Raw genomic sequence first — 13,962 nt, forward strand, 5'->3', positions numbered from 1 at the left:
TCCGCACGGTTCGGTAGCCCGGTCTAGAAGAGTTCGCATTCTTTCGTTTATGGAGAGGGCACTCGCGTAAACATTAGGTACCTGGCGCTCGTTGTCGCTAATGTTATTATCAAGTCGCGGTTTATTTAAACTGTCTATAACACTCCCCCTTCTTAAAAATAGGGGGTCCTAAAGGAAAAACAATTTGAAACAAAAGAATTGAAATATAAAGATTTACCCACATGTATATGTATGTGTATGGTATGAAACTAAAGAAAAAAATTATATAAAATAAAACAGAACGATTACTCTTTTATCTACTATCTCCTATATGGGAAGTAGATGACCTTGTAATTACTTAATGAACTCTAAAGTCACCGTATCTCATAGGCGGTGCTCTAGTTCTATCTGATCTACGAATTTGTTGTACATTAATCGGTTGTTCTACAACGCATGGTTCTTCTACTCTATTATTTCTTAACGGATCCACAGCTTGCTGGGGATCTGTATTTGCTGCATAATCTATGTATCTGCTTGGATTTTTATCTTCGGACAATAAACGTGAAGGTGTGTATTCTCCAATTGGTCTCATCTGATTTATATGTCGCTTCCAAGTTCGTCCATCGTCTAATTTAATCGTATAATGTAACGTTCCAATACGCTTTAATATTCTACCGAAAATCCATTTATCTCCGCATTGATAATTTCTACAACTCACTCTCTCCCCTTCCTTAAAATTTCGCACGCTTTCAACATCGTATTCTTGTCCCTTTTCGTCATTTTTAGTGCACATTATGTCTAAACTACATCTAATTTTTCTATTATACATTAATTCCGCCGGAGAGGTTCCTGTTGTACAGTGCGGAGTGATTCGGTATTGCATTAGTATTCGCTGCAGGGCTGCTTGTAAATTTGAATTTGATGTATTTATTGTGCGTAAAGCCTTCTTTAACGTTTGTACGAAACGTTCGGCTAACCCATTTGTAGCTGGATTATAAGGAGCTGTTAGTTTTTGGGTAATTCCATTATTTTGTAAATATTTTTGAAATTCGTCGGATACAAAGGTACGTCCATTGTCTGACACAACTTGCATTGGTAAACCGAATCTAGCGAAAGCTTCGCGACATTTTTGTATCGTAGTATCTGCCGTGATATTATTTACTATAAAAACTTCCGGCCATTTAGTGTACGCATCCACTATTATTAAGAAATTATGCCCTTTAAATGGTCCTGCAATGTCAATATGTACGCGTTCAAAGGGAAAAGTAGCAGGCTCCCAAGTATGTTTAATCTTTGGTGGATTATTTCTATTCGCATTACATTCTGCACAGTTTTCTGTAATAGTTTTAATATCGTTGTCTATACCTGTCCACCCAAACGTAACTACGTGCTAACATTTTCATTTTTACAATTCCAAAATGTCCATTGTGTAATTCTTTTAGTATCTTAGGTTGCAACATTTTTGGTATGACTACCCTATGTCTCCGCAGAAGGACTCCATTTTTGACACTGAATTCCACTTCTTTACCGCGGAATTTATCATTTTTAGGTAATGACGTACCAGTTTCTATCGCGTGTACTATTTGTTTTAAAGACGCGTTTTGTTTCGTCGCTTCTATTAGTTCGTTAAATGTAACAGGCAATGATTGTATCGTATCTATTTGGTGTATGTCGACTACGTCGTGTGTAGTATTATTTTGGTTTGCAATTGGTAATCTAGACAAACAATCGGCATTACTATGTAATTTTGTATTTTTGTACTTAATCGTATAGTTGAAACCTCTTAAAAATAACGCATAATGTTGCATACGCATTGCACTGTATATCGGTAAACTTTTCGAAGGGGCGAATATGTGTACTAAGGGTCTGTGATCTGTATATAAAGTGAACTTGTTCCCGTAGAGGTACTGGTGAAACTTCTTAACGCCAAAGATAATGCTATACGCCTCTTTATCGATTTGAGCGTATTTCTTTTGTGTATCATTTAATGTACTTGAAGCATATTGTATGACCCTTTCGCTACCATCCGGATAAACGTGGGATAATACTGCTCCCACGCCGTAAGAACTTGCATCGGTAGCTAAAATTAGTGGCAGTTTAGGGTCATAATGAGCTAATATCTCGTTGCTTTGAAAAGTTCGTTTTGCATTTCTGAAAGCTACTTCGCATTCTTTGGAACAAATGAATTTTGACTCCTTATGTAATAACTTGTTTAATGGGTGTAATATTGAACTAAGATTCTTAATGAAACGACCGTAATAGTTTACGAAACCTATGAAAGATCGTACTTCTGATACGTTACGGGGAGTAGGCATTTTCTCTATAGCTTCGATCTTTTCACTATCCTTATGTATTCCATTTTTATCAATAATGTAACCGCAATATTTAATTTGATTTGTAAAGAAAGTACTTTTCTCTAAATTAATTTTAATGTTGTATTCGTTTAGTCTTTGGAAAACTAATTCTAGCCTGTGCAGGTGTTCTGCATCACTAGTGCCAGTAATCTTAATATCATCGAGAAAAACCGTAACTCCCGGAATCCCCTTTAAAATATTTTCAATTTCACGCTGCCATATAGCTGGTGCAGAGGCAATTCCGTACATTAGTCTCGTAGGTTTGTATAATCCCCAGGGTGTATTTAATGTAAGTAACGCTTGATCTTCTTCCCTGACTTCTAATTGTAAGTAAGCTTGTCGGAGATCAATTTTTGTAAAAGTAGTACCACCCGCCATAGACGCGAAAAGTTCATCGATTGTTGGTAATGGGTGGTCATCCACTATCAAGTTCGGGTTGGTTGTAATACTATAATCTCCGCAAATTCTAACGGTGCCTTCTTTTTTTAAGACCGGAACTATCGGTGTAGCCCACTCCGAGGTATTAACTTTTTTTAGAATTCCCGTTGCTTCTAAATTTTGTATTTCTTTTTCTACTAATGGCAATAATTTGAAAGGAATTGTACGGTGTTTCACGTATATAGGCTTAGCATTATCTTTAAGCGTTAAACGTGCTTGTTTATTTGTAATGCGACCAAGACCTGGCTCGAGAATCTCTTTGCATTTCTGTAAGATCGTATTTAATTGTACCTTCTTATCGGTTTCAATCGCATTTATTGTACAATGGTTTAAAGAAATTTTACGTAATTCTGTATCATTTAATAATTGGCGTAACCATTCGCGCCCTAACAATGGTATTCTACTTACATTTGTAAGATATATATTTAACTGGTGTACCATATTACCGTATTGGACATGTACTGTTATGTAGCCTTCCGTTTTCAGTGTATTTTTACAATACGTAGTTAATTTAAGCGTAGTCGGTTGTATGGTCGAACTTGGAAACAATTTAAGCATATGGGTTTTATTTGCGATCGTAACAGCCGCACCGCTATCTACTTCGAACTCTAAAATCTTATTATTTACCTGAAGTTTAGCAAGAAATTTGTCTCTGTGTCTCGCTTGCTCTAATTGTAGTACGTCGTTGTCTGTAGCGTTGTATAGAATTTCCTCGACGTTATGTGTTTGTCCTTTATTTTTGAAACAGCCCGATTGGAGATGACCTTGAACCCCGCAAGCAGCGCATCGAATATTTCGGTTTAAATTACATTTTGTGGCTAAATGCCCTTTTCCGCATCTGAAACATGAAATATTTTTAGAATTGCTATAATTAGTATTACTAGGGTTTTTAGAGTTTGTAGGTGTATGTATAGAACGTGGCTGCTGCGTTTTCTTCGTATGTTTAGGCTGGTAATTTGATGATCGTCTTTGGAATTTCTTGTTATCCGCGACTTGAACCGTTGCTGTTGATCCTTGTAGTTGATCGGTGTCTTTTGCCGACATTTCCATGCCCGTTGCCAGCTCCACAGCCTTGTCGAAGGTCAAATCCTCTGTTTCAAGTAATCTTGACTGTATCCTCGTACTCGTAACGCCAAAAACAAACTGGTTACGTAGCGCCGTCTTCAAGTAAACGCCGAAGTTGCAATTTAAACTTAATTGTTGTAGGGCTGCAACGTACTGCAGTATACTTTCTCCTTCTTTTTGACGCCTCTGGTGAAAACGAAAGTTTTCTGCAATCTCAAGCGGGGCAGGAGCGTAGAATTGCCTGAGCTTCTCGACCAAATCTCTGTAGGTGCACGTATACGGATCGTCCGGTGCACACTTATTGCTTATTACGTCGAAAGCCGACGCACCAATGTAATGTAATAAATACGGGACTTTGTTGTCGTCCTCAACTTTGAATAATTTGAACACGCCTTCCAACCGTCTTACCCATCGTTCCCAATTCATAGACGGTTCGAACGGCTCAATGTTGAAAATAGCTTGTACCCGTGCTTCGGACATTGTGTATTTCGTATTTTTCTACACGTGGTCGTTACTGTTCATGGAACTTTTGGACGGCGAACAAATATTTGAATGTGTGACGTACCTTTGAACCACGTGGCGTAATTTTGTAGGCAAAATTCGTCGCAATTTCTTCGGCTTCTGTATTTCTTTTGTAGATACTTATTTCTTCTGTATACGTTTCTCAAAATCCCAACGATCCCATCCTCGTCGCCATTCTTCTTGTTGTGTATGGAGAGGAACTCAGCACCAGTCGAGAACTAATTTATTTAAATCACTGCTTACGATTAGTACAACGTGTACGAACGGTTCGGTAGCCCGGTCGAGAAGAGTTCGCATTCTTCCGTTTATGGAGAGGGCACTCGCGTAAACATTAGGTACCTGGCGCTCGTTGTCGCTAATGTTATTATCAAGTCGCGGTTTATTTAAACTGTCTATAACAATATGTAATATACATTTAATAACAATATCATTATTACCATATCTGAATTAGATATGTATTATACATTTAATAACAGTATCCTTATTAGTATATTTCCATTAGGTATAATGTAATATACTCATACCTTCCTTCAAATCAATGTACATTTAGTAACAATATCATTATTACTATATCTGCACTAGATTTGTAATATACATTTAATAACAATATCATTATTAGTATATCTGCGTTAGATATGTAATATATATTTAATCACAATAACATTCTTAGTATATCTACATTAGATATAATGTAATATACTGATTCGTTACTACAGATCAATGTACATTTAATAACAATATCATTATTACTATATCTGCGTTAGATATTTAATATACATTTAATCACAATATCATTCTTAGTATATCTACATTAGATATAATGTAATATACTGATTCGTTACTACAGATCAATGTACATTTAATAACAATATCATTATTGGTATATCTGCATTAGATATAATGTGATATCTTGACACCTTCCTGCAGATCAATGTACATTTAATAACAATATCATTATTGCAATATCTGCGTTAGATATGTAATATAAATTTAATAACAATATCGTTATTACTGTAGCTGCATTAGATATGTAATATACTTTTAATAACAATATCATTATTACTATATCTGCGTTAGATATGTAATATACATTTTATCACAATATCATTCTTAGTATATCTTCATCAGATATAATGTAATATCTTGATGCCTTCCTACAGATCAATGTACATTTAATAACAATACAATTTTTACTATATGTGCATTAGATATGTGATATACGTTAAATAACAATATCATTATTACGATATCTACATTAGATATAATGTAATATACTGATACCTTCTTACACATCAATGTAAATTTAATAACAATATCATTATTAGTATATCTACATTCGATATAATGTAATATACTGATTCGTTACTACAGACCAATGTACATTTAATAACAATATCATTATTAGTATATCTACATTAGATATAATGTAATATACTGATACCTTCCTACAGATCAGTGTACATTTAATAACAATATCATTATTACTATATCCACATTAGAAATAATGTGTTCTCGGCGAGAATTAGAGTTTTCGGAAAAGGCGTGGATTCCGTCTTTTCAAGGACGTCGGCATCGAGGAGAAGATGAACGACACAGCTTAGCGGTCACTAATTGTGTATAACTTATAATTTTTACACAATGAGTCGTGAATTAAGCACTACAAAAATCACACTTGTGTTTTGATTTGGGATTACACGAATCTCAGACTTATTGGTGCAAGGCACTGAATTGAATTTAAAGGTGTTCCAAACTAGAGTAAAGATAAAGCTCTTGGTCGTTGTTGTCGCTTGATAATCGCTCTCGAAATTGCTTTTGCATTAATGCCGTAACGGTTCGAATTTAGGAGTTTTAATATTGGCGAGCGCTCGGTTCGGTGGTTAGACAGCGCAGCAACGATTACTTTTACTTATTTGGTGAGGACGGGATTATCGACCCATGTTACCGACCGAGATATTCGTACGAATTTGAAGTGCGAAATTCGTACACGTACACACGTTATAAAGATGCAGAAACACCGTGGCTCCTTTCTTTGAGGTAACTCTGCACTATTCTAAGCTGTATTCACTATTCCGAGCTGTAAAAGCCACTTCCAGCGCAGCTGTGCAGAAGAAGAACAAGAAGAAGAAGAAACATCTCGGAATATGTGCGTGACGCCCCTTTCCTTGAGGAAAATCTGCAAATATGTCGGAAACGGTGCGATCTTTGGCAAAATGTTAAGCGACCTTTTTTGTAGGAAATTAAATTTTTTACTATTTATGTTCTATGACATTTTTTGATCAGTGCGTAGTGTTCGAGATATATCGAGATATTTAAAAGTTCCGTAGGGAGGAATCAGTATATTTCATTATATTTAGTGTAGATATAGTAATAATGATATTGTTACTAAATGTACAATGATCTGCGAGAATAGATCAGTATATTACATTATGTATGCAATGTAGATATAGTAATAATAATATTGTTATTAAATGTACATTGATCTGGACGAAGTAATCAGTATATTGCATTATTTCTAACGTAGATGTAGTAATAATGATACTATTATCAAATGTACATTGATCTGTAGGAAGGTATCAAGATATTACATTATATCTGATGAAGTTATAGTAATAATGATATTGTTACTTAATGTATATTACATATCTAATGCACATATAGTAATAATGATATTGTTATTAAATGTACATTGATCTGTACGAAGGAATCAGTATATTTCATTATATCTAATGTGGATATAGTAACAATGATATTGTTATTAAATGTATATTACATATCTAATGCAGATGTAGCAATAATGATATTGTTTTTAAATGTACATTGATCTGTAGCAAGGTATTAAGATATTACATTATATCTGATGAAGATATAGTAATAATGATATTGTTATTAAATGTATGTTACATATCTAATGCAGATGTAGTAATAATGATTTTGTTATTAAATGTACATTGATCTGTAGGAGGGTATTGCTGCAGATCGCCGCACTTTTGAACTCTCGACGTCTAACTGCCAGCTTCCCCCTTCCTTGCCGGCGCACGGTGACCTCGGCGGGTTCGCGACACTTATATATAGAGGTGTGCGGGGGCAGCCGTTATTCGTTAGTCGTCATTCGTCATTCGTTATTTAGTAATTGCTACAAGGAGTATATAAAACAAAGAACTCGTAATTCATAGCGTTAATCCGTTATACAACCGTTTGCGTGCTTATACATTCGGTAATAATATTCGTATGTTCATAGCATAATTTAAGTGCTTTGTAATAAAAATTTATCGTGTGAACTGTGACGGTGTTACAACGTGGATTTATTCTATCGACCTTACTCTACTTTCCTTCCTGTACATATACGCGTAGACATTCTGGTCCTTCGAGCCGGATGTTTCCGGCATTATGCGGGAGTAGAAACCGCTTTTACAAAAGTGTCGAATACTAAGTGAACCGCGTTCCGTTACATGCCATAGTTCAGACGCGCGTGCACGACCTTGCGGGAATATCAGTGCCGATCAACGCAACGGACAAGTTTTAAATTCGTGATCATCGGTTAGTCGCCTTTTTTACAATGTCTACAATCAGCGGTCTCATCGAACGACAACAAGAACTGTTTACCTCTATCTGCCGGACAGTTATTAATTTGAAACAAAAGGGATAATCCAACATCACCGAAACCTACGTCAAGGCACGTCTTTCCATTCTGACGGACAACTGGGCAGCGTTCCAGCAAAATCACGTAATAATTTCGGACCAGAAGACTGAGGCCACGAAGAAACTGAGTTATTTCTTCGACGATCTTCGAACTCAGTGTGAAGAAATGGTCATTGAAAATCAGTCAGTAGTCAACGACTATTTGGCTCGCTTCACACCGGCCGCTCCAACGCCTCTAAGCACAGATTCTCATCTCCTCGCACCCGGCGAGCGGTCAGTAACTCAATCACGTTCTTTACCAAAACTTGAATTACCTCACTTCTCCGGGATTTACAAGGAATGGACGCCGTTTCGCGACTTATTTCATTCCATCGTTATCGCAAACTCGTCCATTTCCGACGTGGAGAAATTCCATTATTTAAAAATGAGCGTCACGGGTGAAGCGGCCCATCTAATCAGCAACATGTCCGTTACCGTCGAGAATTTTAAACTCGCTTGGCAAGCCCTTTCTGACCGCTATGATAACTGTGGCGTCCTAGTCAACACGCAGCTCGAGTTGTTGTTTTCTATCAGACGAATACAGCGGGAATCCGCACACGAGTTCAAACGGGTACATGACACAACAAACGAAGTCCTTTGCGCGCTTTACGGTCTTAAATGTGACACTAAAAATTGGGATCCCATCATTGTATACTGGGTGTCGCGTAAGTTTGACTCTAACACCTTGCGGGAATGAGAACTGCATATCGGCAACTCAACCGAGACTCTTACAGTCACGCAATTAAATGAGTTTTTAGTCAAGCACATTCGTGCCACAGAGGCTATAGAACGGGTTGCGGGAACGTCTCAAGTCACTTCACGGAACCGAGATGGAAAAGTCCAAATCCATCAAGCATCGATCGCCGCGACGGTTTGCCAACCTTGCCAAGCCTCACACTTCTTGCAATCGTGTCCTACATATCTTGCTAAGACTTTGGAACAGCGCAAAGCATTTGTCACTCAATAACGGCTCTGCTTTAATTGTTTAGGTTCCCACCATCGCAAGTCTTGCCGCTCTACTAGACGCTGCGTCACTTGTAAGGCCCGTCACCACTCCACTCTTCACGAGGCTTCAAAGCCTGTCATCACGGCGACTCCGTCAAAGCCGGAGCAGCCGTCCTCCACGGAGCCGGTCTCCACACCAACGACGTCTCACCTGGCTGCGCACCATGGACGGATGCTGCTGGCAACTGCACTAGTTAAAGTCTCGTCTCCTGGTGGCGTCTGCGTCGTCCGCGCCCTTCTTGACCAGGGCTCGGAGGTTTCTTTCGCCACGGAGTCGCTCGCTCAACATCTCAGCCTCCCACGTCGTCAAGCTAACGTGCCTGTGTCCGGTATTGGCGCAGGAAGGACAGTGGTCACCCGGGGATCCTCCACGTTTAAGATCTCCTCGCTCAAAGATTCCCCATTCAATCTCGAGGTAAACGCCCTTATCCTGCCCAAGCTAACCGATTACGTTGTAGATCGCCTCCTCAATGTCGCCGATCTGCCCCACCTCCACGGGATTCAACTAGCAGATCCGGATCCGTCGCATCCCAGGCGCAATGAGTTGATCCTCGGTGTCGAGTTGTACAACGCTGTGCTACTTCCGGAGGTCATACGAGGTCCGCCACACACACCCATTGCTCAGCGAACGCACCTTGGGTGGATCGTTTCCGGTCCTACGTCACATCAGCCTGATGACGCATCGCGTGCAGCACCATCAAGCCTTCAATGCAGAGTGGATCGCGACCTACTTGATCTGCTACAGCGTTTTTGGACCCAAGAAGAATATTCTACGAACTGTGAGTGCCAACTGTGTGACGCTGATCTACAATGCGAACAACATTTTGTAAATACACATACGCGCGACGAGACCGGGCGGTTCATTGTTCGCTTACCGTTATCTCGTGACGTGTCTCTTCTCGGCGATTCTCGCAGCTCCGCGTATCGAATATGGATGAGTTCCGAACATCGTCTCTCTAAAAATCAAGCTTTCTGTAATGCGTATAATCAATTTTTAGACGAGTATGAGCGACTCGGTCATATGCGCCGCGTTTCCCCCCGTGATATCATAACCAGCGCTTCGTATTACTTACCGCATCACGGGGTTTTTCGTGACACGAACTCCACAAAAATTCGTGTTGTATACAACGGATCGCACAAAACCTCTTCCGGTTACTCCTTAAATGATTGTTTTCATTCTGGTCCGAAACTGCAAAATGACCTCGCCGATATTTTGCTGCGCTGGAGACAATACGCGTTCGCGTTTTCGGCGGATGTTGAAAAAATGTATCGTCAGATCCGCGTTCATCCTGACGATCAAGCGTTACAGCGCATTCTGTGGCGGCACGATTCTTCCGCTCCTGTATCAGAATTTTCACTCACTACCGTAACATATGGACTCGCGTGTTCGCCATACTGAGCGCTTCGGTGCGTCAGCTCGCGACAGATAACGGTCACGAATTACCTCTTGCACGTACTATTCTCTTCGCTGAAACATACGTCGATGACGTACTCTCCGGTGCCCACAGTATCGAAGATGGGCGAGAAAAGGTCTCTCAAATCTGCCGTCTTCTTGAGCGTGGTGGCTTTCATCTGCACAAATGGACCGCGAATTCCGATCAACTAATTTCTAATGTGTGCAGTCTAGTCGAATCGAAATCTGAACGTGCATTAAATCCAGATACATCGCACCGAGCGCTAGGACTGTTGTGGAACGTAGGTCGCGACGCGTTTGTATTTTCATTCAATGCGAGCAGTCACTCACCCGTTTCTAAACGCACCGTATTGTCAACAGTGTCTCAGCTGTTCGACCCGCTCGGATAGATCGCGCCAGTTATCGTTCACGGTACAATTCTCATGCAAGAATTATGGACGCTGCAAATGGGATGGGACGACGCGCTTCCCTCCACGTTCGTGAAACGGTGGGAAGGGTTTACAGCGGGACTTCCGGACTTACGAGCACTGTCCATCCCGCGTTGGATAGGAATCGCCCCCACGAACGTCTCCACGGGTTTGCGGACGCGTCCTCTCTTGCGATGGGAATTGTCGTGTATTTACGTACAACAAACGAAGACGACGCAATCCAAACTACGTTATTACTCGCGAAAACAAAGATCGCACCTCTTAAGCATGTGACAATCCCTCGACTCGAACTTTCCGCCGCCGTGTTACTTACGCGTTTCGTTGTTCGAATCCGTCGCGTGCTTCACCTTGACCACGTTCCCGTGCATCTGTGGTCCGATTCTGCAGTTGCCCTAGCGTGGATACGAAGCCATCCTTCGCGATGGAAGGAGTACGTTCAGAATCGGGTAACAGAAATTAAGACCGCTCTTCCGGATGCCACGTGGCGTCACGTCCCCGGCTCTCAAAACCCCGCGGATCTAGCTTCGCGTGGCGCGACGCCTCAACACCTTGCTGGTGATCTCGTTTGGTGTGAGGGACCCTCTTGGTTGCGCCTTCGGTCCCCAGCGTGGCCATTCGACGAGCTACCACCAGACAGTCGTATTGACACTGAAATGCGTCAAGTTCGTGAACACACTGCGCTTATGGCGATCGAGAAGTCGTGGACTAATATAATCTCGCGTTTTTCAACACTGACTCGACTGTGTCGCGTGACGTCGTGGGTTTTCCGAGCTGTTGGCAAATTCCGATCGCGCTTATCCCCACTATTCGCAGCTCCGACGTTAAGCGTAACCGAAATCGACCAAGCGCGTCTGTATTGGGTCAGGGAAGTACAAAAGGAACATTTCCGGGATGAACTAACCGCACTTTCCGCGGGGTCGACAGTCGCGAAATCCAGTCCGTTACACAGACTAATGCCCTACGTTGACGAGCATGGTCATCTTCGCGTCGGCGGACGGCTACGTAATGCGGCACTCCATCCCGATCAAAAGCATCCGTTAATTCTACCGCGCTCGTCTACATTTACGTCGCTCGTCATCGACCACGCCCATAAACTTGCGTTACACGCTGGTCCTCAGCTCACACTAGCAACCATCCGACAAACATACTGGATGCTCGGAGGTCGGTGCCCGATCCGCATGTTTATAAACAGATGCACAATTTGTACACGACAGCGAGCGCGTACGGCGGCACAGTTAATGGGACAGCTACCCGCGCGTCGCGTTACCCCCTCCCGGGCGTTCTTGCATTCCGGTGTAGACTACGCCGGACCTTTCAGCGTAAAAATTATCCGCGGTCGAGGAGGTAAAATCTTTAAGGGATACATTGCGATGTTTATCTGCTTTTCCACCGGCGCGATCCATCTTGAGCTTGGTTTCCGCTTATTCCGCGGAAGCGTTCATCGCAGCGTACAAGCGATTCAGCGGCCGTCGCGGAATACCGGCCACCATCAGTAGCGATTGCGGAACGAACCTAGTCGGCGCCGATAGGGAACTGCGTAGTATGTGGAAAAAGGCGTCTCGCGTTTCGACTGTGGTCGCGAACTAGCTGGCTAACGACGGCACGGAATGGAAATTCAACCCCCCCCTCGGCACCTCACTTCGGCGGCAAGTGGGAAGCCGCCGTAAAGTCGGTAAAATTCCATCTGCGTCGCTTGATCGGGAACACTGCACTTACCTTTGAGGAATTCTCGACTCTCCTCTCGCAAATCGAAGCGGTGCTGAATTCACGACTGTTACGTCCGTTAACAGATGATCCGTCCGATATCGGGGCTCTCACTCCTGGTCACTTCTTGACCGGAGCCGCGTTGACAACTGTACCTGAGCCGGAGCTCTCGGACGTTCCCACTTCTCGCCTCTCGCGTTGGCAATTGTTGAAGCAATTTGTAGATCACCTTTAGATGCGATGGTCTCGCGAATACCTCTCTTCTATACAATCAGCCACCAAATGGCTTGTCCGGCACGACGGCATCAAGGTCGGCTCTCTGGTGCTGATAAAAGACGATCGCGCGCCCCCATCCAAATGGCCGCCCGCACGTGTAACCCACCTGCACCTGGGACGCGACAATCTCACTCGCGTCGTTACGCTACGAACCGCACACTCGACACTCACTCGTCCAGTCACTAAACTGTGTCTACTTCCAATTGACGTTCCGGACGCCGAAATTACGCAATCAACTGTCGGCCCGGCTACGGGTGCCAACTAGTTCGAGTTGCCTCCGGTACGCCCCGTCGGCAAGAGGGGCAGGAATGTTGCGGCAGATTACCGCACTTTTGAACTCTCGACGTCTAACTGCCAACTTCCCCTTCCTTGCCGGCGCACGGTGACGTCGGCTGGTTCGCGACACTTATATATAGAGGTGTGCGGGGGCAGCCCTTATTCGTTAGTCGTCTTTCGTCATTCGTAATTCAGTAATTGCTACAAGGAGTATACAAAACAAAGAACTCGTAATTCATAGCGTTTAATCATTGCGTTAATCCGTTATACAAGCGTTTGCGTACTTCTACATTCGGTAATAATATTCGTATGTTTATAGCATAACTTAAGAGCTTTGTAATAAAAATCTATCGTGTGAACTGTGATGGTGTTACAACGTGGATTTATTCTATCGACCTTACTCTACTTTCCTTCCTGTACATACACGCGTAGACAGAAGGTATCAGTATATTACATTATATCTAATGTAGATATAGTAATAATGATATTGTTATTAAATGTACATTGATCTGTAGTAACGAATCAGTATATTACATTATATCTAATGTAGATATACTAATAATGATATTGTTATTAAATGTATATTACATATCTAACGCAGATATAGTAATAATTATATTGTTATTAAATGTACACTGATCTGACGGAGTGGATCAGTATATTACATTATATCCAGTGCTGATATAGTAATAATGGAATTGTTCTTTTATGTATATTACAGATCTAATACAGATATAGTAACAATGTTATTGTTAGTAAATGTACATTGATCTGTAGGAAGGAATCAGTATATTACATTTTATCTAATGTAGATATAGTAATA

The 13,962-nt window shown here is 41.5% G+C and overlaps 1 protein-coding gene across 1 annotated transcript; it reads right to left on the reverse strand.

The window, feature by feature from the left end:
* Positions 1–337: 337 nt before the first annotated feature.
* On the reverse strand, positions 338–4,316 carry LOC114881812 (uncharacterized protein K02A2.6-like). Its single transcript, XM_046286859.1, has 2 exons — positions 1,345–4,316; positions 338–1,286 (listed from the first exon to the last, which is right to left on the reverse strand). Exons 1-2 carry the CDS (start codon positions 4,314–4,316, stop codon positions 338–340), a joined length of 3,921 nt encoding a protein of 1,306 aa, XP_046142815.1.
* Between the last annotated feature and the right edge of the window lie 9,646 nt (positions 4,317–13,962).

This window comes from Osmia bicornis, chromosome 8, assembly GCF_907164935.1.
Source record: "Osmia bicornis bicornis chromosome 8, iOsmBic2.1, whole genome shotgun sequence".
NCBI classification, from domain to species: Eukaryota; Metazoa; Arthropoda; class Insecta; order Hymenoptera; family Megachilidae; genus Osmia; species Osmia bicornis.